At 40.8% G+C, this 24553-nt stretch overlaps 1 protein-coding gene across 4 annotated transcripts in view; it reads right to left on the bottom strand.

Annotated features, from left to right (window-relative positions):
- LOC122559033 (monoacylglycerol lipase abhd6-A-like) overlaps positions 1–24553 on the bottom strand; it is a 75684-nt gene that overhangs the window by 28865 nt on the left and 22266 nt on the right. For 3 of the 4 annotated variants that reach the window (XM_043708182.2, XM_043708184.2, XM_087994353.1), the window contains exons 2-4: positions 8177–8311; positions 4225–4381; positions 2710–2823 (exon numbers count right to left, since the gene is read on the bottom strand). In XM_043708182.2, the coding sequence (XP_043564117.1) occupies positions 2710–2823; positions 4225–4381; positions 8177–8295 (390 nt within the window). In that variant the 5' untranslated portion in view covers positions 8296–8311. Of the gene's footprint in view, positions 1–2709; positions 2824–4224; positions 4382–8176; positions 8312–10809; positions 10953–24553 lie in introns of those variants that run through there. The other variant, XM_043708181.2, reaches the window with a different exon arrangement.

Below are 24553 nucleotides of genomic sequence, written 5' to 3'. Positions count from 1 at the left end.
GCCCCTGGATGCTCCCTGACCTGCTATACTTTTCCAGCACCACATTTTTCGACTCTGACTCTCCAGCATCTGAAGTCCTCACTTTTTCCCAATAAATGTTAATAGGCTATTTGATCCTGGCAGCATTATACATGACCTAGATACTGTCCTCATTAGCCATTTGAAATACATCCCTGTTACTAGCAAAGGTTCCAGGACAGTGTTTAGGAATAGCAATCTTGAATGTGTTCCTCAATTCTTGAATACTAAAGTTTAACCTTAGTATACATAGCTTGAGGAAATGATGGATCGATCAGAAATGAATCTTCCTTCAGACCACTGTTGGTTTCCTCTATGTCCCACTATTGGGAGGAGTATCTTAAATTGTCATGGCTGGATATTTTAGCAGGATGGGTACTGTGAGACAAGAGACTGGAAGACTGCGATCATGGCTCATAATTCTGTTACACAGCCCCCTGACTGAGGTGGAGTTTAGGTACAATGCAGCTCACTCTTCAACCAGAGCCACAGTGGAGCAGTTGACAAGCTACTTGAAGTTGAGGTTTCGATGCTTGAATCAGTCGGGGTACATTGCAGTACACTCCAGACAGAGTATGCTGCATTATCCTAACCTGCTGCGCTCTATACTAGTGGAGCAGGAAATAGGTGAGGAGCTGGAACAGCTGCAGCAATCTGGGGAAGATGATGAGGTCATTGAGCAGGAGGACATCACCTTCTGCATGTTAGAATGCAGCAGCATCACACACAAGTCAAACAGGCCTGAATTGACACTCGGTTCCAATAGATGTGAGCTGGCTGCAGTGATCACTCACTGACTATTCATTTGTTCCTGTTCAAAAGGTCAGCAGTCCCTGTTTGTTCTCAAAAGCAAGTGCAGCTTCTGTTTGTTTTGGTTCACATTTACTGTCACTGAATAAAAGCAAATGTTTTCAACTGTTTGAAAGATTGGAAGGTGATGCTGACACATCAAACAATAGTAATGCATTGACAAATGTGCATTTGTATTTGCAATGACGTGTCGGTTGTGGTAGCTATTTTTTTCTGAGATGTGTTTGTTTTTGGGTCCCTTCCCACTACATTTACTGTGAAGGGCAGATCCTAACTGACTTGACCAGGGGCACAGCTGGGCTTTAAGGATGGTATACTCCAGGGATCCTGGGAGGTCCCAGCAGTGGCAGGAGGGATGATCCAAGTGGTATGCCATGTGGGGCATGATAATGAGGCAAATTTCTGAAATTAGCATTAGAAATTTCAGCAAGTTCCATGGAGAATTTCACCCTCCATGAAACTTGGAAAGTTGATAGATGATTTCTGGTAAAATTAAGCCGACAGCATTAAAGGGGCAAATGCATTATCAAAGGATCAAGTAGAGACACAAAATTGCTCAGAAAAAGGAAATCAATTTAGGAATACAAACCTGAGTTGTGAGGAAGGATCATTGGACCTGAAACGTTACCTCTGATTTCTCTCCACAGATGCTACCAGACTTGTCGTGCTTTTTCAGCAATTTCTGTTTTTGTTATAAATTTAGGAATACAAGCAATAGTGGATTCAACCTGCTCTGCCATGACTGATCATACATTAACTTCATTCATGCATCTTAGCTTCCTATATCCCCTGGTACCCCTACCTAACAAAACTCTACTGATCTCACTCTTGAAAAAATTGTTTGTCTCAGTATCCACACAGCCTATTTAGGAGACAAAATTCCAGATTTTAACATTGTTTTGTGCTTCTTGATTTCCCTTCTAAATGCCTGGCTGCATTTGAATATCAGCGCTTGTTCATAAATATTCAAGTACTGTCCATGATTTCCCCAAGAGGAACTAGATTCTCTTCATCTACCACTTCTAAATCCTTTTTACACCTTAGAGATCTCAATATAGATCACCTCTCAAGGCAATACATGCCAGGTTTATGGAATCTGTCCACAAAATTTAACTAAGTTCCAGTAACATTTTTAAACAAACTCAACATTATGCCTTCAATATCTTGTAAGGCTCTTTTTACCCTTTTGGTGGGTGTGATAGGTCCTATGGCACTCTTCAAGAAAGAGTGGGAAATGTCTCCTGGCGTCCTGGCCAGGAATTAACCCTTAATGAACATTACTGTAAGGGAGATTATCTGGTCATTTCTCTAATTTCTTTGCTGGGTGCAAATTGGCCCATACTTACGGGCCAGAAGATCTGGGTTCAAGTCCCATCTGCCCCAGAGGTGTAGCACAACAGGTTGAAAAAGATGATTAAAAAAAACTATAACTGCAACACATTTTCTCTTTCTGTTCATGTAAAACTGTCTGAATGTCAGTTCTTGAGCTGAATATTTTTGAAGAATTTTGTTGAATGTACAGCTGAATATTTTTCAGTGAATTTAATTCACTGCATTTATTTTGTTCTGCGCTCTGTTTTAGATTGCATCAGTTATTAAAAACAAGTCATTTTTTGAAGAAAATCTAGATAATAGAGCTGACAGAAATCACAGACTAATATTGCTATCATGTATAATTTCACATTTTGGAGAAATCAATCTGACCTGTGCAACAAATGCAGGTAAATCATTCTAACCCTTATCTCCTGCAAAAAGCCAATAATGGTTCCTTGTAAGATTCATGAGGAAAGCTGATATTCCAGTTAAGCCACCGGACTTGATGAAAGTGCAACTTCAGATTCATAAGCAATAATCAAAACTTACAATAAAGGAATAACTCACCTGGTGAATCCTGTTCACTTGTCCCTCTATGGAATAATCGTCCACACAAGTACGTGTTGTGCCCTCATGGCCTGGCATATCAACGCAGATCAGGTGCAGGTTCTTAGGTAAAAACTGATCAAGAACATAAAAATACCCACATTAAGCTACTTCAGTTCAAATTTCACATGGCTACCTGTTACTCAATCACTCCCAGTGATATCACATATGCTGCTTTTGATTCTTCTATGATTTGGAAGGACTGGTAACTTTATCTAGTACAGAATCTACTTAAAAGATGCTCTTTACATCCCTAACTTCCACAGTCAGGCCATTATTCACGTGCAAATAAATTTGATGGTTTATTTTATCCTGATGACTATTTTGTGATTATTTTTATCTTTAGTGTGATAACTTCATATTTACTACTGTTTGGTTTAGTGGTCACCTCAAGTACAGAGGAACCTCAAATTATCCAAATGACACGTGCAGGGAGTATTTTGTTCGGATAATTGAATGCCGGAGTAACACAGTTTAGCGAAGCAGCGGTACCTTGCAATCTTGTCCGGATAATCCGAAATCTGGACAATGAAATGTTGGGTAATCGAGGTTCCTCTGTAATCTCTAGTGCATAATACGACACTTAAGTCTTTTACACTTACGTTATTTGAACATTTCTATATCAGATGCATGGAAACTTAATTATCACTGTCACAACATAGTCCAATGTCAGTCATTACAGTTGAGAAGTGTGAAAACATACGTTTCAGATTATTTTTTAGAAGAACACAGTTAAAGAGATCAAACCCAAATGTTTTCTTAAGCTGCTGCTAAATTTATGCTAATTAGGGCCTTGCGATGCTAGTTCCTGCAGTACTGGTCTTGTGTAGGTAGAAGCAATCCCCCCTCCCACTCCAATCCCTCCCCATCTTGGCCACGTTCTCCACCCCACAGAAACCTAAATGTATTGAGTTGGCCTAGCATTATTGGTCACACATGTTTCAGCAAACTGTGTTACAAACACCCCGCTGATGCTGCATTAATTAATCTGTGGAAAGTGCTGCCTGCTCAGCAATGGACATGTTTCACTGAATTTCTGCAAATTAGAGCTGGACTTGTTTCTGATTTGAGATTAACTCCTACAAAAAGAGGGAATTAAGAAATCTCCTGGAGCAGGTTCAATGCATTGGCAAGGAATTTCCTAATTTTCTTCTCTACAATGGCCTGGCTTTTTAATGTTTTTCACCCTCTCCCAGTAGAGCGCAGGGAGAGGTACAATCTCTGTTTATCATGATACACAAAGCATCACAATAATAGAGGACAGGCTGGATGGACCAGAGGGTCTTCTGTTGTCTATTATTGTTCAGCAAATCTGTGATTGCGCAGACACAGAAGGTGATCTGAGAAAGTGAGGAAGTAATGGGAGAAGAAAAGGCACTGCATTTATGAACACTGTCATTTGGATTAATTTTAATAATCATAACCTTTTAGATACCTTCTCAAAGAAATAAATAAATGATGCATGCAGGAACTAACCTTCACCACAGATAGCCACATGTCCTTGTGAGCTGAAAATCCATGCAACATCAAAATAGAAGCTTTACTGCCAGGTTTCCCACGGCAGGAATAGCAGAATCGATAGTTGCCACAGTCGGCATTTTTAACTTGCATACCTAATGTTGTTCGCCAGTACCTGTACAAAAACATAACAATCCAGCATACCTAGAAGTCTACTGCACACCAGTAACTGCTTTTCTGTTAGTTCTTGCAAGTTTTCAATACAATTTTCTTAGGGATGATGAAAGAGGATAACACTTCATGCGATTTGTGCAGTGCTGTCTTGCTAATTATGCGATTTGACATAAAAAACAGGTTCTTAAAAAGAAATTGTTTTACTTCTCGCAGCTCGCTGGAAATATAATCGCTCTGTACACTGGGGAAGAAATATTCTCAAATGCAATACTATCATTCAGCAATAATAGTTATATTGAACCAAAGTACAATCACGTTGATCAGGGAACTTACATAATTTCAATTCACAATCGACTTCCAGGTTGAGAAGAACTTCCATTAAAATAAAAGGTGATCTTGACTGGGAACATTAACTCAGTTTCCCTCAATGTTCTCTGCGTTCTGAGGAAGAGTCACCAGACTTGAAATGTTAACTCTGCCCCCTTCCCATAGATGTTGCCAGACCTGCTAAGTTTCTCCAGCAATTTTTGGCAATAGATGTTGCCAGACCTGTCAAACATTTCCAGCATTTTGGGATTTACATTTCAGATTTTCCTGCATCTGCAGTTTTTTTGCATTTCTGTTTTGATTATCGTGAAAAACACATCCATTTTCAATATCAATAATATCACATTGCAAATCTGAAAATATAACATCAAAGAAAGCTGACAACCAGAACATAAAAGCAATAACAATAGTGAATGAAAAGGTGTAAAGTTAAATCATGCTTAAGCTGGTAGGTGCCCATGCAATTACTCCACTTAACCTATTTAAATATGAACTATCGAAAAAGCTCTTTGCTGTATTCCAGTTTGCTATTCTATATTGTTGGGAAAACTAGGTCTAATTTACTAATCTTGCACTCCCAGCAAGGATGCATGCTCAATTAAGCACAGATGAGAGATGGGGCTCCATCTGTGGTGCACTTCCTTTGAGCGTACATTCTCATGAGGAGTGCAGGGACAGTGAAAACTGTCATAATATGAGCCTCTTCTACAAGACAAATGCCAAATGCAGTAAATTTTATTCTTGATGTTGAGTCTTGTCTAACAGGAACACAAACCAGAAAATCAAGCGAAAAAGATTATCAAAATACAGCATCTCCATTTTCTGGTGATACTAGCGTTATGCAAAAGAAACATCAGTTGTTTATATCCATAAATTTGCAGTTTAGCTAAACTAAATTTTCAAGAAACCATTTAAAAATGAGAATTTTAAACATTTTTTCTGCTCACTAATTCCTTATCCTCAAATTCTCCTCTCTCATTTTGACTTCTCATTATTCAGTAGAATCTGCAGTTTTTAAGGTTCTTTATAACTTTAAACCATTTATCTATTCTCCATTCTCTCCAGAGAAATGCACTATGAGAATGGGGCTGACATTGAAACCCTTAGTCTCTATCATTTGAAAACCACTTCAATAATTGATGGTGGAAAATTGATATGCCTATGCCTGTGGGTGTCAGCGGAACAGCCTTTAATGTCTTTTCACTCTATGATGCATGCGCTGCAGGTAACCTTTTGTTCATTTTCTCCCCATATTATCAATGAAATCATTTACATCTTGCTGACACATGAAAGTACAGCAGCTTTTGATGCTCCGCTCATGTGACTATAATGTGCAAGATTTGAAACAGTGAACTTCAGTAAGAATTCATCTCAGGCTATGAACCCGGGGTGGGGGATTGATAAAGCAGATAAACTGTAACTCAAATGTTCACACAATGCATAAGGGCTGTATAGCAATCAAAACTAAAAATCGTGCCTATTTTCATTATCCTCATTCATTGAGGTCACCATTGGCTCCCTGGTTTACTACCCTGAGGTGTCCCATCTCAGCACAGTTTGACGTCAGGACCTTTTTAGTCTCACTGAGCATTCCTCTTCAACCCCAAATCCTCATCTACGTGGTTCACCATTACTTGACTGAGAAGAACATAGAACATATAACAGTACAGCACAGGGACAGGCTCTTCAGCCCACCATGTCCATGCTGACCATGATACCATTCTAAACTAATCCCATCTGTCTGCTTATAGTCCATGTCCCTCGAGTTTCTCTGTTCATGTGTCTGTTGAAATTCCTATTAAACATTATTATTATATCTGCTTCTACCACCTTCCCTGTCAGTGTGTTCCAAGCACCTAGCACCCTCTGTGTAAAAAAAAAACTTGCCTCACAGATCTCCTTTAAACTTTCCCCCTCTCACCTTAACTCTATGTCCCCTAGTATTTGACATTTTCGCCCTATCCATGCCTCTCATAAATTTTATATATTTCCATCAGGTCACCTTTCAGCCTCTGACACTCTAGAAAACAAAATCCAAGTTTGTCTAACCTCTCCTTCTGGATAATATACTCCAATCCAGGCAACATCCTGGTAAACCTCCTTTGCACCCTATCCATGGCCTCCACATCCTTCCTATAGCGTGGTGACCAGAACTGCACACAATACTCCAATGTAGCCTAACTAAAGTTTTATACAGCTGCAACGTGACTTGCCAATGTTTATACTCAGTGCCCCAACTGATGAAGGCAAGTATGCTGTATGCTTTCTATATCACCTTATCCACTGTGCTACCACTTTTCAGGAATCTACACAGAGCCCAACATTTCAATTGGTTTCTGGGAGAACTGAGATAGATCACCATATAGAAATCCAGAAAATAGCTCAAAATTGCTTTGTCTTTCCAATCTATGTCTCACCTACGTCCTCATCCGTTCAAGTGTGATATAAGTCCAGTGGATGGACTACAGACTGGCCAGTTTTGCACCCTGTTCTGGTTTAGATGCCACTCTCCTACATCACCTTGAGAGGGTGGACATATGAGTTTCATAAGCACTCCATAAATCTGGAGATGCACTTCTGTTTGGACTTGGCATACCTAAGGCTGATCTCACCAGGTATAGCTGGTTGACAGTGGCAGCAGGAGTTATACCAGTTAAATGTCAAGGCACAGAGTCCCAGCTGAGACTGAGGACTATTGGAGTGAGAAGGAGGGGATGGGCCCACAGGCAGGAATTTCAGAGTTTTCTTTATGTTTCAAAGTGTCTCTGAAATTTATGAGGGCAGGCAGAATCCTCTTCTCGGCAAAAGTGAGAACTGCAGATGCTGGAAACCAGAGTTTAGATTAGATTGGTGCTGGAAAAGCACAGCAGGCCAGGCAGCATCCAAGGAGCAGGAAAATCGACATTTTCCTGATGAAGGGCTTTTGCCCGATTTCCCTGCTCCTCGGATGCTGCCTGGCCTGCTGTGCTTTTCCAGCACCACTCTAATCCAGAATCCTCTTCTGCTGAAGAATACCTGCCACCCATTTGAACTAGAACAGAAATTGCTGGCGAAACTCAGCAGGTTTGGCAGCATCTTTCGGGAGAAAGCAGAGCTAATGTTTCAAATCCAGACTCTTCATCAGAACTACCTTAGTTTCTGATTCCATTTCAGATCAACAGTTTTTTTGTTTTATTTTACCCACTTGAACTAACCAGTTCATGATGGAATTTCTAAGGTGGTGAATGTGGAGATTAATTGTGGATGTCTCTCACTCCCAAACACCAAAGATAAACTTTGAACAACCATTCCCTTGACCTGTAAGCCTTTGGACAGTCAATAATAACCAACCCTCTGGACTTCTTAGTGACTGTACATTTTATAGCAATGGTAACCCAATAACTGTTTGCTCATTCTGTCTGTAAGTGTAGTCATAATGACGATAAGTATAGGTACAACCATCACTAAAAATGAACATATGTACACTTACCAGTAATAAAATCTAATGAGTGCTGCAGGACACAGTAGAAAGGAAGCTACAAAAGCTAGAATGGGTATGGCAAGCGTGCCTCCTGCCAGGACACACATGTTCATTAAATCCAAATCCATTTCCCTACTGTCACACCTGAAAGAATGAAGAATAAAGTAGAAGAGCATTAGGAAGTACACAGAAAATATTCTGCTGAAGAAGTTGTTTGCTCTGCAGCTCCTTGGGTCTCGGACTATACTAATACATTCCTCTGGATTATATGCATTAGCCTTCCTGACATCATGTAACCAAATGCAGTAAAAGAACAAAATAAGACTTTTGGAAAATGGATTGTATCTGCACTTCTTAAAAAATCATCAGTGAGAGTCACTTAAATGTGGAACAACTAACACTTGCAGCACAACAGCTTACAACTATTGATAGCAGGATGATGATAGATGGCTTAGGTCTAATGTTGTATATTACAAAGTGCTAGCAGTTTTGTATTTTTAATAACCAGATGGCTTGTACACTACACAAAAGATGATCTCAGACTTATGACTCTATTGTATGGATTAAGTATGCCAAAGCTCCCAAGGTAATTGATTCACTTCTTGAAATTCATGTGACATTTCTAGGCTTTGAAGGAGTCTAAACGTCCAAAAATATTTTTATTGAATTTTTATGATATCAACTAAATAACATTTGTTAAGCACTAGTCTCATAAAAAAAATGAATTGGCAACCCTGCAATTGTTTTACAATAAAAAAAGGTGTAATTTGTAGTGAAAGGAGTGACCTATCACTTTTGCACAATGTTATCTCAATTAAGATAACTATTTATTCTTTGAACCCTTCTCTCCAGAGTCTGGCTATACATTTCTTTTTGAACATACCCCTTTATTGTCGCTGTTTAAGGTGTTCCTATACTTCAGGAAACCAAACAGAGCTTGTTGTTATTTTATTGCCACATTTGACCTCAAGGGGATTCAGGTGAAAATCATTTGAAGTGGGAAAGCCAATTGGTTCCACTGTTTAAGAAGGGTGGAAAGGACAAGCCAGAGAGCTATAGATCAGTGAGCCTGAAGTCGGTGGTGGGCAAGTTGTTGGAGGGAATCCTGAGGGACACGATGAACATGTATTTGGAAAGGCAAGGACTGATTAGGGATAGTCAACATGGCTTTGTGCGTGGGAAATCACAAACTTGATTGAGTTTTTTGAAAAAGTAACAAAGGGGATTGATGAAGGCAGAGCGATAGATGTGATCTATATAGACTTCAGTAAGGTGTTCGACAAGATTCCCAATGGGAGACTGATTAGCAAGGTTAGATCTCACTGAATACAGGGAGAACTAGCCATTTGGATACAGAACTGGCTCAAAGGTAGAAGACAGAGGGTGGTGGTGGAGGGTTGTTTTTCAGACTAGAGGCCTGTGACCAGTGGAGTGCCACAAGGATCGGTGCTGGGTCCTCTACTTTTTGTCATTTACATAAATGATTTGGATGAAGGATAACAGGTATAGTTAGTAAAGATTTGAGGTGTAGTGGACAGCAAAGAGGACCTCAGATTACAACAGGATCTGGACCAGATGGGCCAATGGGCTGAGAAGTGGCAGATGGAGTTTAATTTAGATAAATGCAAGTTGCTGCATTTTGGGAAAGCAAATCGTAGCAGGACTTATACACTTAATGGTAAGGTCCGAGGGAGTGTTGCTGAACAAAGAGACCTTCGAGTGTAGGTTCATAGCTCCTTGAAAGTGGAGACGCAGGTAGATAGTGAAGAAGATGTTTGGTATGCTTTCCTTTATTGGTCGGAGTATTGAGTACAGGAGTTGGGAAGTCATGTTGAGGCCTCTATTGGAATATTGCGTGCAATTCTGGTCTCCTTCCTATCGGAAAGATGTTGTGAAACTTGAAAGGGTTCAGAAAAGATTTACAAGGATGTTGCCAGGGTTGGAGAATTTGAGCTACAGGGAGAGGTTAAATAGGATAGGGCTCTTTTCCCTGCAGTGTCGGAGGCTGAGGGGTGACCTTATAGAGGTTTACAAAATTATGAGGGCGTAGATAGGATAAATAGACAAAGTCTTTTCCCTGGGGTGACGGAGTGCAGAACTACAGGGCATAGGTTTAGGGTGAGAGGGAAAAAACATAAAAGAGACCTAAGAGACAACGTTTTCATGCAGAGGGTGGTATGTGTATGGAATGAGCTGCCAGAGGAAGTGGTAGAGGCTAGTACAATTGCAACATTTAAGAGGCAACTGGACAGGTATATGAATAGGAAGGGTTTGGAGGGATATGAGCCAAGTGCTGGCAGGTGGGACTATATTGGGTTGGGATATGTGGTCAACGTGGATGAGTTAGACTAAAGGGTCTGTAACCGAGTTGTACATCTCTATGACTCTATCTGGCCACAGTAGACTGGAAACAACTCCTACAGTAAGTCTGCAGAGGAGCAACGTGGAACATTCAAAAAGGAATGCATTGCCTGGGAGCGTACAGATTCAACATGTACACTTTAGAGGGAAGTGTAGCAGGTGCTGTCAGGTGGGACTAGCTTGGGTTGGGATATCTGGTTGGCATGGACAGGTTGGAAGGGTCTGTTTCCATGCTGTACATCTCTATGATTCTATGACAAGATGAACATTGAGATATTTACCTGTACGATGTCCCAGCCTGTTTAGTGAATTCAAATAGATCCATTCAACATCTTGCAAAGTACAGACTGTTAAAGAATTCCTCAATGGAGTCCTGTGTTCAACTTTCCATCTTTCAAATTACAGTGCAGAAATTCTGGGGAGATTTAACCCAAGGAAGTGTCCTTCGAACAAATCGACTCATCACTTTATTATGGGTTTTAATTTTAAATTAGACCTTTAAAGAAAGATACAACTGTATGCAACTGCTGGAGTGTTTCATCTTATAACAGCACCTTGTCTGTTCTACAACCGTCTGGGTTTGAAACATCATAATCATTATTACATCACAATTAAAACACCTTTAATAAAGACCCAGAACCTTAGCAACACGGCAAACTTGTGGAAGAAGTGAGAAGTCACTATAAGCATTTTGCGTGGATGGATATGGCCAGCATGTGTTTACATATGGCAAGTTGAATTGACTGTGGGCCTTTTGTTTCCATCTGCAATTTTATAAAATGGCGTTTTCCAGTTCTTATTCGAGCACACATTGCAGACCACAAGGTATATATTTCTAATATTTATTTTATTTATATTTTGCCCTGTTTGTAAGATTATGCACTGAATTCTGATTAGCTATCAGGAATAAGCTGCTATTTTGTAACCTTTAAATAAGGAGCTATTGCTCACAATCCAGTTGCAGTAACCAGATACACAAACAACAAAGAACAGGCGACCTCTCACTCACTAGAACCAAGCTGCTGTGGGCATTAAGCCAATGGCAAAACACAGGGGGTCAAAGGATCAATGGCATTCCAGCTGAATTGCTTGGAGACGGCAGAGCGGAAGTGCTTGAATAAATGATTAGCTTATAACAATGAATGGATGTCATTCGAACTACAATCTCACGAATTCAAATAAGGTGTGGTGATCTCCTGTATTATCACAAGGAAATGGTAAACAATGCAACAAGAGATGCGTCCTTCATGTTTCCAGGCCATTTCCCTATCACTCTGTCCTGCAGTACTTGCGGAGTTATATCTAGTTACCGAGTTTGCTGATCTAAGTCTTTCAGATTCAACATCTCTACTGGATTGTTAGCTTTATGTCAATGGTGAGTGATAACTTCCCGTTGATTCTGGAAAATTTCAAACTCTGTCTTAGCATCTTCAACTTGCTTCATAGGGACCAGAGCTCTCCACAGAGCAATGCAGTTACTTCAATTGTTTCAATGTCACATCCAGATGCTATCTCTATAAACAAAGTAACGGCCTTTGAACACACTTTAGACAGAAACAATTTGAGAATGATATAAGGAAATAGCTTGTAGTCAGACTCCACAGTCACTCTGTCTCTCAAACATGAATTAAAATGCTTGGAAGTAAAGACAAACATTTAGGGACTCTTTCTCAATTGGAATGTAAACTTGTTGCATAAACACTCTCAATGCAAATACAACTGATTGCCCATGTGTTGCATAAAGGTGACTCAAGGTTCAACAAATCATTGCACTGCTGTCGCATCTGTTGGTCACTGCATGATTGCTGTAGTTCTCATCCTGTCATTGAGTCATAGAGATGTACAGCACGGAAACAGACCCTTCAGTCCAATTCATCCATGCCAACCAGATATCCTAAATTAATCTAGTCCCATTTGCCAGCATTTGGCCGATATCCCTCTAAATTCCTATTCCTATACCAATGCAAATACCTTTTAAATGCTGTAATTGTACCAGCCTTCACCACTTCCTCTGGCACCTCATCAGGAACATGGCAAAACTTTTTTGCTCCGTCTATATAACCCATATACTTGACATCTTCAATTACATCTTTTTCTTGTTCAGCATTAAGTTCATCTGATAACCTTCCTCTAGCAGTCACATGATATTCTGATCATGCTTTGCAATGGCTTATTCTATCACATTTCTACATCGATAGACTAGGAGATCATTCACAACCACTTCCTATCTGGCAAGACCACTGACTATCTCATGCTGTCTGCCATGACATTCTTTCAGAGGAGTGGAAATACCAAACACATGAGCACACATCTGTGTCTCCCAAATGGCATCCAGAACATGCGTAGAATATAGCTGCTTTCAGCCAGTTTCAATTCCAGTAACCAGTCTTCACATGGAGCATCGTAAAGACCTTTCTTTGGCAAGTTGTGGAAAGTTTCTTCAATGGCTGGCATGGCGTAGTGAAATCTTTTCAATGCTTTACTGAGCTACTTTGGATCTATGTATAACTTTAATCTTCCAGAGTTTTCACTTCATGTCTAGAGGAGTTGTTACTTTTTTGATTACTCCCTTCCTTCTCAGCTTTCAACCTTGTCTTACTCTTTAAGGCAGCTCAAATGCTGATTTAGTCTTATCCTCCTACCTGCCTCAGGATGATATTCACCAGCAAGCCATCCAAACCTAGAAAAAATCTTTGTAATATTTTATTCAACAGTTAGTGGCTTAGTAGCATGAGGAACGTTGCAAGTCTCCTTTGGCATAAATAGGGTTACCAGTCCAAGCTTGAGACTTATTTCAGATGACTTAAGTGGGTTTTGCTTAATATATATTAACTGGCACTCCAGATCTTTGTTCTCCCCATTACAGTGGGCTCTCAGCAATCTTTAGGTAAAAACAATGACTGCAGATGATGAAGGGCTTTTGCCCGAAACGTAGATTTTACTGCTCCTCGGATGCTGCCTGAACTGCTGTGCTCTTCCAGCACCATTAATCCAGAATGGTGGCACGGTGGCACAGCGGGCGGCACGGTGGCACAGTGGTTAGCACTGCTGCCTCGCAGCGCCAGAGACCCGGGTTCAATTCCCGACTCAGGCGACTGACTGTGTGGAGTTTGCACGTTCTCCCCGTGTCTGCGTGGGTTTCCTCTGGGGGCTCCGGTTTCCTCCCACAGTCCAAAGATGTGCAAGTCAGGTGAATTGGCCATGCTAAATTGCCCGTAGTGTTAGGTAAAGGGGTAAATGTAGGGGTATGGGTGGGTTACGCTTCGGCGGGTCGGTGTGGACTTGTTGGGCTGAAGGGCCTGTTTCCACACTGTAAGTAATCTAATCTAATCTAATCTCAGCAATCTTTGTCCTCTTGGGATGTGCATCATTCCATCACAAAGCCTCAACATTACTTTCACATTGAGGTCACCATCTTCAGTCATTTTTGCAAAGGTCTATGGAACTCACAAGTTACTTGAAACACTGGTATCTATCAGGCACTTCACATTCACTGGATGTTCTCCCTCTGCAGTCAACATTCTAACAATCACAAACCAATTTGTTGTGTAATGAATCATCATCTGAGATCTCTCCCATTGTCATCTTTCTAGACCTACCTTGCTTCTTTGTAGTTAAATACTTGCGTGCATAGTAATTCAACTTCTTGTACCCATCCAGATACCTTGTAAATGTTGTATTTATACTAGCTTATTCCATACATGCATCACCCCTGTGTGCCTTTGGTCCCTTTTAAATCTTTTCCCTATCACCTTAACCCTACGCCCTCTAATTTTAGACTCCCCTACCCTGGGAAAAAGACCACAGCTATTGACCCTATCTCTGCCCCTCCTGACTTTATAGACCTCTGTAAGGTTACCCCTCAGCATCTGACGCTCCAGGGAGAGAAACCCAGCCTATTCAGACTCTCTCTATTGCTCAAACCCTCCAATCCCTGCAGCATCCCTATGCATCTTTTCTGAATACTTTCATGTTTCACGACACCTTTCTTATTACAGGGTGACCAGAATTGTAAGCAGTATTCCAAAACTGGCCTAACCAATGTCCTGTACAACCTCAACATGAAGAAAGGATTTGCATCCAAGTGCCTTTCAGGAACTCAGAGCTTCCTAAACTGTTTAAGACCAATTAATTATTTTAAAGTGCAGTCATTGTTGTGAATGAAAATGGAGGAAATGTAGCATTTGGCAAAACAATGTCCCATAAATAGCAATGTGACACTGATCAAATAATTGGCTTTCATGTGTTAATTGAATGGTAAATATTGGGTTAACTTTAAAACTATATCCAGGGTCACAGTTTAACATCTCAACCATGAAACACCACCTCTAAGAATGCAGCAATGTGCTCACTACTGCACTGAAGTATTAGCCTAGACTGTGCACTACAGTCTCTTGATTGGGATTTTAACTCACATCCTTCTTATTCAGAGGTGACAGTCATACGTTCTGGTTGCTGCAAAGCAGTTTCAGGTAATCAGACAGAGAAAAGAAGCAGTTAACCTTGGAGTTAAGGTAATGATCTGACTCAGCAACTCTAAGCACCTCCCCTGTTATCCTGAACACTAAACCATAAGGAGTGGTCAGTCTCATTACAATTGGACTTCAAACTAGTGCTCTAAAGTTTCAGCCTGGTGCAAAGCTATGCTTTAAAAATATTTTTATGTGACCCACTGGACCATTCAGAACTTTGAAACTTCCATCAAATGCTGTGTAGGGAGAGGCTGAATAGCCGGGGTGACCTCAGAGGTTTAGAAAATCATGAGGGGCAAGGATAGGATAAATAAACAAAGTCTTTTCCCTGGGGTAGGGGAATCCAGAACTAAAGACCATAGGTTTAGGATGAGAGGGAAAAGATAAAAAAAGGGACCTAAGGGGCAACGTTTTCACACAGAGAGTGGTGCGTGTATGGAATGAGCTGCCAGAGGAAGTAGTGCAGTCTGGTACTATTGCAACATGTAAAACGCATTTGGATGGGTATATGCATAGGAAGAGTTTAGAGGGATACGGGCCAGGTACTGGCAAATGGGACTAGATTAGGTTAGGATATCTGGTCAACATGGTCAAGTTGCACCAAAGGGTTCATTTCTGTGCTGTGCACCTCTATGACTCTATGACTTTTTTCAGTTTTGGATGTAGGTTTGCTCGCTAAGCTAGAAGGATCATTTCCAGACGTTTCATCACCCTACTAGGTAGCATCTTCAGTGGGCCTCAGGTGAAGCACTGCTGATAATTTCTGCTTTCAATTTATATGTTTGGGTTTCTTTGGGTTGGTGATGTCATTTCTTGTGGTGAAGTCATTTCCTGTTCCTTTTCTCATGGGGTGGTAGATGGGGTCTAACTTGATTTGTTTGTTGATAGAGTTCCAGTTGGAATGCCATGCTTCTAGGAATTCTCATGCGTGATTCTGTTTGGCTTGTCCTTGGATGGGTGGTGTCCTTTCTCATCCGCATGTAAGGATATTAGTGATAGAAGATCATGTCTTTTTGTGGCTAGTTGGTGTTCATGTATCCTGGTGGCTAGTTTTCTGCCTGTTTGCCCAATGTAGTGTTTGTTACAGTCCTTGCACGGTATTTTGTAAATGATATTAGTTTTTCTTGTTGTCTGTATACAGTCTGTATAGGAAGCATGGCATTCCAACTGGAACTCTATCAACAAACATCAATTTAGACCCCATTTACCACCCCCTGAGCAAAGGAACAGGAAATGACTTCACCACAGGAAATGACATCAACCCAAAGAAACCCAAACATATAAATTGAAAGCAGGAATTATCAGCAGTGCTTCACATGAGGACCACTGAAGATGTTACCAAGGAGGCTGACGAAACATCTGGAAATGAACATTCCAGCTCAGCAAGCAAATCTACATCCAAAACCTCAACCTGAGCTACAAATCTTCTCAAAACTCGCTACTCTTTTCAGTGTTACAAAAGAAGTACAGCTCCCAGACAGTGGCACATGGCAAGACATACTGAGGTAAAGGTCTATGTTACTGGGCTCAGGGTGAGGTGCTGCCCTCAATCTAGCTTAGGCCTGCTGGCCAACCACTCAGATAAACGGACGCCAGCAGAATAACTCCATGTCAGAGCACAGGGAAAAGGGAGCAGGACCAGTCCATTGAACCCATCCAGCCTGCCCCATCAATAAACTAGATCATGGCTCATTTCCACCTTAATGTCATTACCCTGCAGTATTTCCATATTCCTCAACATCTTACAACTTCAGTGAAGTTTTGATAAACTAACAATAACAGCCAACCTTTAACCATCGCTTAATACATGTAAACTATATATTATTTGCATGTCTATGAAATGTCGTGTTAAACTGCAACAACCAGCCAAAGGTAAATAGTTCCATTTATTGTCAAGACTAGCAATACTGCAATTCAAACACACATACTAGCAATTAAAATACAAGGTCAAATCCAGCAGTCTGTTATGCACAGTACAAGTTTTGCAGTTGTAAACTATCACCTTGTTACACCCAGATCCTGATCCAGGTTCCCCATTTGTTATGGCTCCAGATAGAATACCCAAAATTGTTCAGCTCTCAGGTGAGGAAGGATGAACTAGTTCACCTTCTTTATTCACCTACTCCTGGTTTGTAGAGTGAAATGTTGTCTGGGTGCCTTTACATATGGCATCTAATAGTTGGAACCCATAGTGGCTCTATGGTTAGTACTGCTGCCTTATAGCGCCAGAGACCCAGGTTCAATTCAACCCTTAGGTGACTGTCTGTGTGGAGTTTGCAGATTCTCCCAGTGTCTGTGCAGGTTTCTTCTGGGTGTTCTGGTTTCCTCCCAATCCACAGATGTGCAGGTTAAGTGGATTGGCCATGCTAAATTGCCCATAGTGACCCGGGATGTGCAGGCTAGGTGGGTTACAGAGATAGCATGGGGGGGGGTGGTCTGGGTGGAATGTTCTTCAGAGAATCAGTATGGACCTGATGGGCTGATGGGCTGAATGGCCTGTTTCCACACAGTATGGATCCTATAGGGCCCTGGCAAGGAGAAGAACTTCCAACTCACAAATGTGATGTTTACCCATGCATGAATATGGAACCAGGTGAGAAGGAAGAAATTACACAAGAAAACCTGGCTCACCTCCATGCAGAAGTACTTCTTGGCTTCCAGCTCGATGCCACACTTAGTTCCGAAATAAATAAGATACTGCCCCATCAGAAATTTTACAAGAAACCCAGGGCAGCTTGCCCACCTGCTCAGTTATTGGTCACCTACACTACTGCTGTGACCACAGAGCTGCCAACCAATCAAAATGGCCAGTAGCTCTTGGAGTTGGGACTTTCCCTCAGTGACTGGTAGGCATCAATTAGCAGAGTATTACGTGGCTGTAGGGTGGCTTAAACAGGTTAGGATGTGGTCACTGCTGATCTCATTGCAGGAGGATCAGAGAACCACACCGTCTGAAAGATTTTGCGCCTTTCACCTACTTTTGAGAACTCCATCTTAAACACCTCAACCTACTCCATCTTTAAACGCTTCTTAAAATGTATATTTAAGACCAAACTTTCAGTCAATGTTCCAAACTCTCCCATTTATTGTTTATTCTCATCTGTAAGAAGAGTCGGATTTTATATGGGCAATGTTCTTCAATGTTAAAGACATTTTATAAATAAAGTCATTTCCTCCACTGACAATTTGCATAATTTATCCCATTACAACAGCTGCCAGTACCTCGACGACAAATTGCAATTTCACAACTGGATAGCTATACATTTATCCGAAAAGATTCACATTCCAGGGATGCTGCTTATATGAGATAAGTGGCTTAGGGCTGCAAGATAAATGTGAAAGGAATATTATCGCAGCTTCACTGTAATTGACTTCTCAGCAATCAGATCTTCAATCCATTCAATGCACTGTCTCCATTTGTGGATAATAATTGTGATGGAAAATTGACATTGCTACCATCATCCTTCAGCTGGAGAATACATAATCTTTGGGTTTATGGAAAGTGAACAGTAAAGCTTAAACAATGAAGGTTGGAAGACAAAGTCAATATTTCAGAGTATGTTTACCTCTGGAGAGCTGAGAAAATTTTACAGATCTTTTCATCAAGGCACTGAATATATTGGGTAGAATCTATGGAACCATTTTGTACACATTTAACATTTTAAATTTTAACATTTCATACTTCATGCTCTAAACAACACCTTTATTGTGTTTGCCTTCTCTTGAGAAGGGAGAGGCAGAACCAGCAGTTCATTCATTTCTTACCCGATTGCTCATTTTGAACACATAAATTTCAGAAAGCATGTGTCGACATCCATTTAGTTGGAAAGTCATCTACCATCCAATTCATAGATTTATAGATGTGGAGGTGCTGGTGTTGGACTGGGATGCTAAAAGTCAGAAGGCACTCGACACCAGGTTATAGTCCAGGTTTACTTGAAATCACGAGACTTCAGAGCTAATAGTAAGTGAAGGGATAACCTATGATCCAATTAATTGAGGCAGAGAGAGATAATTACAAAAAAATTAAAAATAAGATGGTGCCAGACACAAATTTGATTTTTTTATATTTACCTTTCTGCTTCAATGAATTGTATCACAGGTCATCCCTTCACTTACTATTAGCTGTTGGCTCTTTACTCACACCATTTGACACTTTTGATCACCTGCAAAGACTTGCTACTCAGCTTGTCAACACTCCACTCATACCATTTGTACTACCTACTGTTAATTACCTGGAATTATTTTGCAATGATCTCTCCACCTATAAATTCTATGCCTGTGCACTTTCTTCCACTTTGCCTGATGAAGGAGCAGCACTCTGAAAGCTTGTGATTTCAAATAAACCTGTTGGACTATAACCTGGTGTTGTGTGACTTCTGACTAGATTCATAGAGTCAAAAAAGGCCCTATGGCCCATTGATTCTGTACCAACAATAAAGGTGCACCAATCCCGATTTCTTGCACTTGTCCCATAGCCTTGAATGTTACAATTTTTGAAATGCTAATCCAAATATTTTTTAAAGGTTGTAAGATTTCCAGCCTCCGTTACCTTCCCTGGCATCCAGATTCCTACCACATGCTGAGCGAAAATGTTTTTTCTCCAAATCCCCTTTGAATCTCTTGCCTTTATCCTAAAACTATGCCCTCTCATGATTGATCTCTCAATCAAGGGGAACAGCTGCTCTCTACTCACCTTGTCCATACCCTTCAAAATGTTATACACCTCAATTATGACACCCCCCCCCCTCAGCCTTTTCTGCTCTAGAGAAAATCCAAGCTATTTAGTATCTCCCTATAGTTCAATTTCTCCATTCCAGGCCACCTCTTCTTTACTCCCTCTAGTGCTGTCACATCCTTCCATTAGTGGGGTGATCAGAACTGCACACAGTTCTCCAGCTGTGACCTGGCCAATGCTCTGTACTACTCTAACATTACCTCCTTGCTCTTATGTTCTATGCTATGACTGATGAAAGCAAGTGACCCATATGCCTCCTTAACTATCCTATTCATGTGCTCTGCCAAGTTCAGAGATCTGTGAATAGTTACCTCATGATCCCTCTGTTCCTCCAAGCTACCCAGTGTCCTGCCATTCATTAAATACTCCCTCATCTTGTTTTTTCTTCCAAAGTGCATCACACTTATCAAAGTTAAATACCATCTGCCACTGCTCTGTCCATCTGACCAATCTGTCTACATCTTCCCATAACCTAAAGCCATTTTCTTTGCTATTAAACACTATCAATCTTGATACCATCTGCAAATTTACTTAATGGCACCCCCACATTTTCATCTCTATCATTTATGTATATAACAAATTGTAAGGATCCCAGCACTGATCCTTGTGGTAATCCACTGGACACGGCCTCCAGGCACTTAAACAGCTTTCTACCACAACGTTTTGTCTCCTATTACTAAGCCACTTTCTGATCCATCTTGCTACGTTTTCCTCAATTTCTTGTGTTTTAACCTTCCCAATCAATCATCTCCATGTGGACCTTGTCAAAAGCTTTGCTAAAATCCACATAAACTACATCAACTAACCCATGCCTTTCAAAGTGGTATTAATTCTCTCCTTTAGAATTTTTACCAACAGTTTCCCTACCACTGACATAGGACTCACTGATCTGTAATTTCCTGATTCATCTCTACCACCCTTCTTAAAAGGTAGAGCCACATTAGCTATCTTCCAATTATCCGGCACTTTCCCATGGCCAGACAGGAGTTAAAACTTTATGTAAAAACCCCTGTAATTTCCTGCCTTGCCTCCCACAGCAGCCTGGGATGCAGTTTATCTGGGCCAGGGGATTTGTCTGCTTTTAAGTCCAACAGTCCAATACTTCCCCATTTTCTACGTCAAATTGTGCAAGTTCTGCACAGCACCTTTTCCTGAATTCCGCACATATGTCCTCCATTTCCAGAATGAAGACTGAAGAATATTCATTCAACACCCTTCCAATATCCTGCAGCTTAACACAGAGGTTATCCCCTTGGTCCTTAAAGGCCCTGTTTAACCTCTTCCCTTTAATGTATTTATAATATGTTTTCGGAATTTCCCTAATCCTGTTTGTAAGTCCCTTTTTCATGCCCCCTTTCTGCTCTTCTAATTGCTTTCTTAAGTTTACTCCTGCACTTCCTGTATTCTTCTATAGGGCCACAGCTGAATTGCTCCCCTTGGACATTATAAAAACCCTGCTCTCCTCCCTCATCAAGTCCTGAATTATCCTAAATGTCCAAGATTCTCTGAACATACCGCTGCTACACTTCCCTCTAAAGTATACGTGTTGAATCTGTACTCTCCCAGGCAGTGCATTCCTTTTTTGAATGCTCCATGTTGCTCCTCTGCAGACTTACCACAAGGAGCTATTCCCAGTCTACTGTGGCCAGATAGAGTCATAGAGATGTACAGCACGGATACAGACCATTCGGTCTAATACATCCATGCCAACCACATATCCCAACCCAATATAGTTCCAGCTGCCAGCACCTGGCCCATATCCCTCCAAACCCTTCCTATTCATATACCCAACCAGATGCCTTTTAAATGTTGCAATTGTACCAGCCTCTACCACTTCCTCTGGCAGCTCATTCCATACACGTACCACCCTCTGCATGAAAACGTTGTCTCTTAAGTCTCTTTTATGTTTTTTCCCTCTCGCCCTAAACCTATGCTCTCTGGTTCTGGACTCCCTCACCCCAGGAAAAAGACTTTGTCTATTTATCCTATCCATGCCCCTCATAATTTTGTAAACCTCTATAAGGTCACCCCTCGGCCTCCGACGTTCCAGGGAAAAGAACCTATTTAACCTCTTCCTATAGCTCAAATCCTCCAACTCTGGCAACATCCTTGTAAATCTTTTCTGAACCCTTTCAAGTTTCACAACATCTTTCCAAGAGGAAGGAGACCAGAATTGCATGCAATATTCCAACAGTGGCCTAACCAATGTCCTGTACAGCCACAACATGACCTACCAACTCCTGTACTCAATACTCTGACCAATAAAGGAAAGCATACCAAACGCCTTCTTCACTATCCTATCTACCTGCAACTCCACTTTCAAGGAGCTATGAACCTGCACTCCAAGGTCTCTTTGTTCAGCAACACTCCCCAGGACCTTACCATTAAGTGTATAAGTCCTGCTAAGATTTGCTTTCCCAAAATGCAGCACTACACATTTATCTAAGTAAAACTCCATCTGCCACTTCTCAGCCCATTGGCCCATCTGATCAAGATCCCATTGTAACCTTCTTTGCTGTCCACTACACCTTCAATTTTGGTGTCATCTGCAAACTTACTGACTAGACCTCTAATGCTCACATCCAAATCATTTCCATAATCCTGTTTTATTTTAATAAAATCTGTTCCCCAAATCCACAGCCACCTTTTGAATGCCATCTTTTTCTTTGTTCAGAAGAAATTTGAACCATACCGTGTTGTGATTGCTATCACTAAAACCTTCCTCCACTGCTACACTGAACACTTGTCCAGCTTCTTTCCCCACAGCCAGATCCAGCATTGTGTCATCGTTGGACCTTCTATACAAAAAGCTTCCGGGATATATTTCAAGAAATCTGCTCCCCTCTAAACCCTTAAAACTATGACTATCCCAATTTATGTTGGGAAAGTTGAAATCCCCTAGTCTATTACCCAATTATCACTCTTACACACATCTGTGAACCATCTAGATATTTACTACTCTATATCCTGCTGACTCTTTGAGACCTATAATACATTCCAAATAAAATAGCTCCACATTGTTTTAATACATGTCATCTGACAATAAATATCATATCTCCTTATTTCAGTAATTGACTTTTTATTCAATAGGCACCAACACCCTTTTTCGACCCTCCCCTGTCTCACCAAAAGACTCTATAGCCCGGAACTTTAAGTTTTCAGTCCAGCCCTTCCATCAACCTGTAATGGCAATAATATCACACTTTCATCAATCTACCCAATTAATAGATTAGTCTTACCTTTTACATTCCTAGTATTAAAGTAAAAGACCATCCGGCCTGGCCTTGCTCTCTTAACACTAATCATAGCTGAACCTACTGACACTTGCTTCCTTTGGTGTAGCATGACATGTGTCTGTTTCATTGATATTCTGTGTCCCCTTCCTCTGCCAGTCTAGTTTAAACTGGTCCCTACAGCACTAGCAAACCCATCTGCGAGAATGTTGGTCCCAGTGTAGTTCAGGTGCAGACCGTCCCATTTGAACATATTCCAACTTCCCCAAGAATGGTGCCAATGAACCAGGAATATAAAACCCTCCCTCTTATACCAACTCTCAAGCTTTCATCTGTCTGTCCGATTTTCTTATCTCTATACTTGCTAGCACGTGGCACCAGGAGTAATATGAACCGTACTGTGTTGTGGTTGCAATCACTACAATACAATCACTGAGGTTCTGCTTTTCTCTCCACCACCTAGTCCCCTAAATTCTTGGTGCACAGACGTCATTCCTTACTTTGCCCATATCGTTTGCCCAATCTTCTCGCAAGATCTAATCTGTATTCTTGTGTCTGGATCAGATCAGCCTGATGATTTTTTTGCTTTGAATGCTTTATGATTTCATCCCAGAGCCATTGGGAACATCCACTCCCCCTTATTCATAAATCACCTTTTTTGCGATAGGGACAACCAAATTAATGATATGTAACACACTGCAGTTTTCATATTTGCACTGGTTTTGGAAAATCCTTTTACTTCAGGCTTCTTCTAGGCTTGCATACAATTAAGTACAATTAATATAGCATTAACTTCCTCTCTCTCTATAAATACAATTTGAGATATGAACAAACAATTACTTTTAAAAATACACTGAATACATCTATATTTTACACATAGCATTGCACTGAGATATCCAATAAATTGTACTTTTCAATTTATTATTGAATTTTTATGGAGTTAACAAGCATAGACTGAGGCCACCTAGCACAAAACTTGTTTACCTTCTCACTTTGGAAAAGAACATAAACTGCCCGAGATATGTTGAGCTCGCTTGATTCAGGTTTCCATGCGAACATTCCTATATTAAATATATCAACTGCGTCTCTGGCATTCCTGTGATACATTGATTCATCACACTTACTCTAATTTTATCTTTGCTTGTAATAGCTAGATTTGCTAAAAATGCTTTCAGCTGCTGTCTGCCTTTAATCCTTCCTTTGCATTGACACCAGAGTTCTGTATCTGAACTTTCAGTTCTTAGTAGACATTTTCTGGGCAGATTTGCCAACTCATGATTCCAAAATCCTGTTTTGAAGCCATCCTGTTAGCTACTAGGAAGGATGTCACTGCAAATGTGACTTGCACCATCACATCAACTTGTGCAATCCAGATTCAGGGTGACGGTGTGAACTTCTAAATGTGAACAGTGACAAGGTCAGACGATTTACCCCTCAAGATTCTTAGTGTAACTCAAGATTCAACACTTCGTAGTTTAGATCACAATGTCCCTTCAGATCTTTTCTCCCAATAACAAAGATCTCACTCTCACGCCATCAAGTCTGTTTATTCTGATTAAATAGAACTCTAAATCCAAAATCA

Source organism: Chiloscyllium plagiosum, unplaced genomic scaffold (genome assembly GCF_037043375.1).
Source record: "Chiloscyllium plagiosum isolate Xiang-an unplaced genomic scaffold, Cpla_swu_hap1 HiC_scaffold_14, whole genome shotgun sequence".
In the NCBI taxonomy this organism is placed as follows: domain Eukaryota; kingdom Metazoa; phylum Chordata; class Chondrichthyes; order Orectolobiformes; family Hemiscylliidae; genus Chiloscyllium; species Chiloscyllium plagiosum.
The sequence above is the reverse complement of the archived record's forward strand: the minus strand, read 5'-3'. Positions and strand labels throughout refer to the sequence as shown.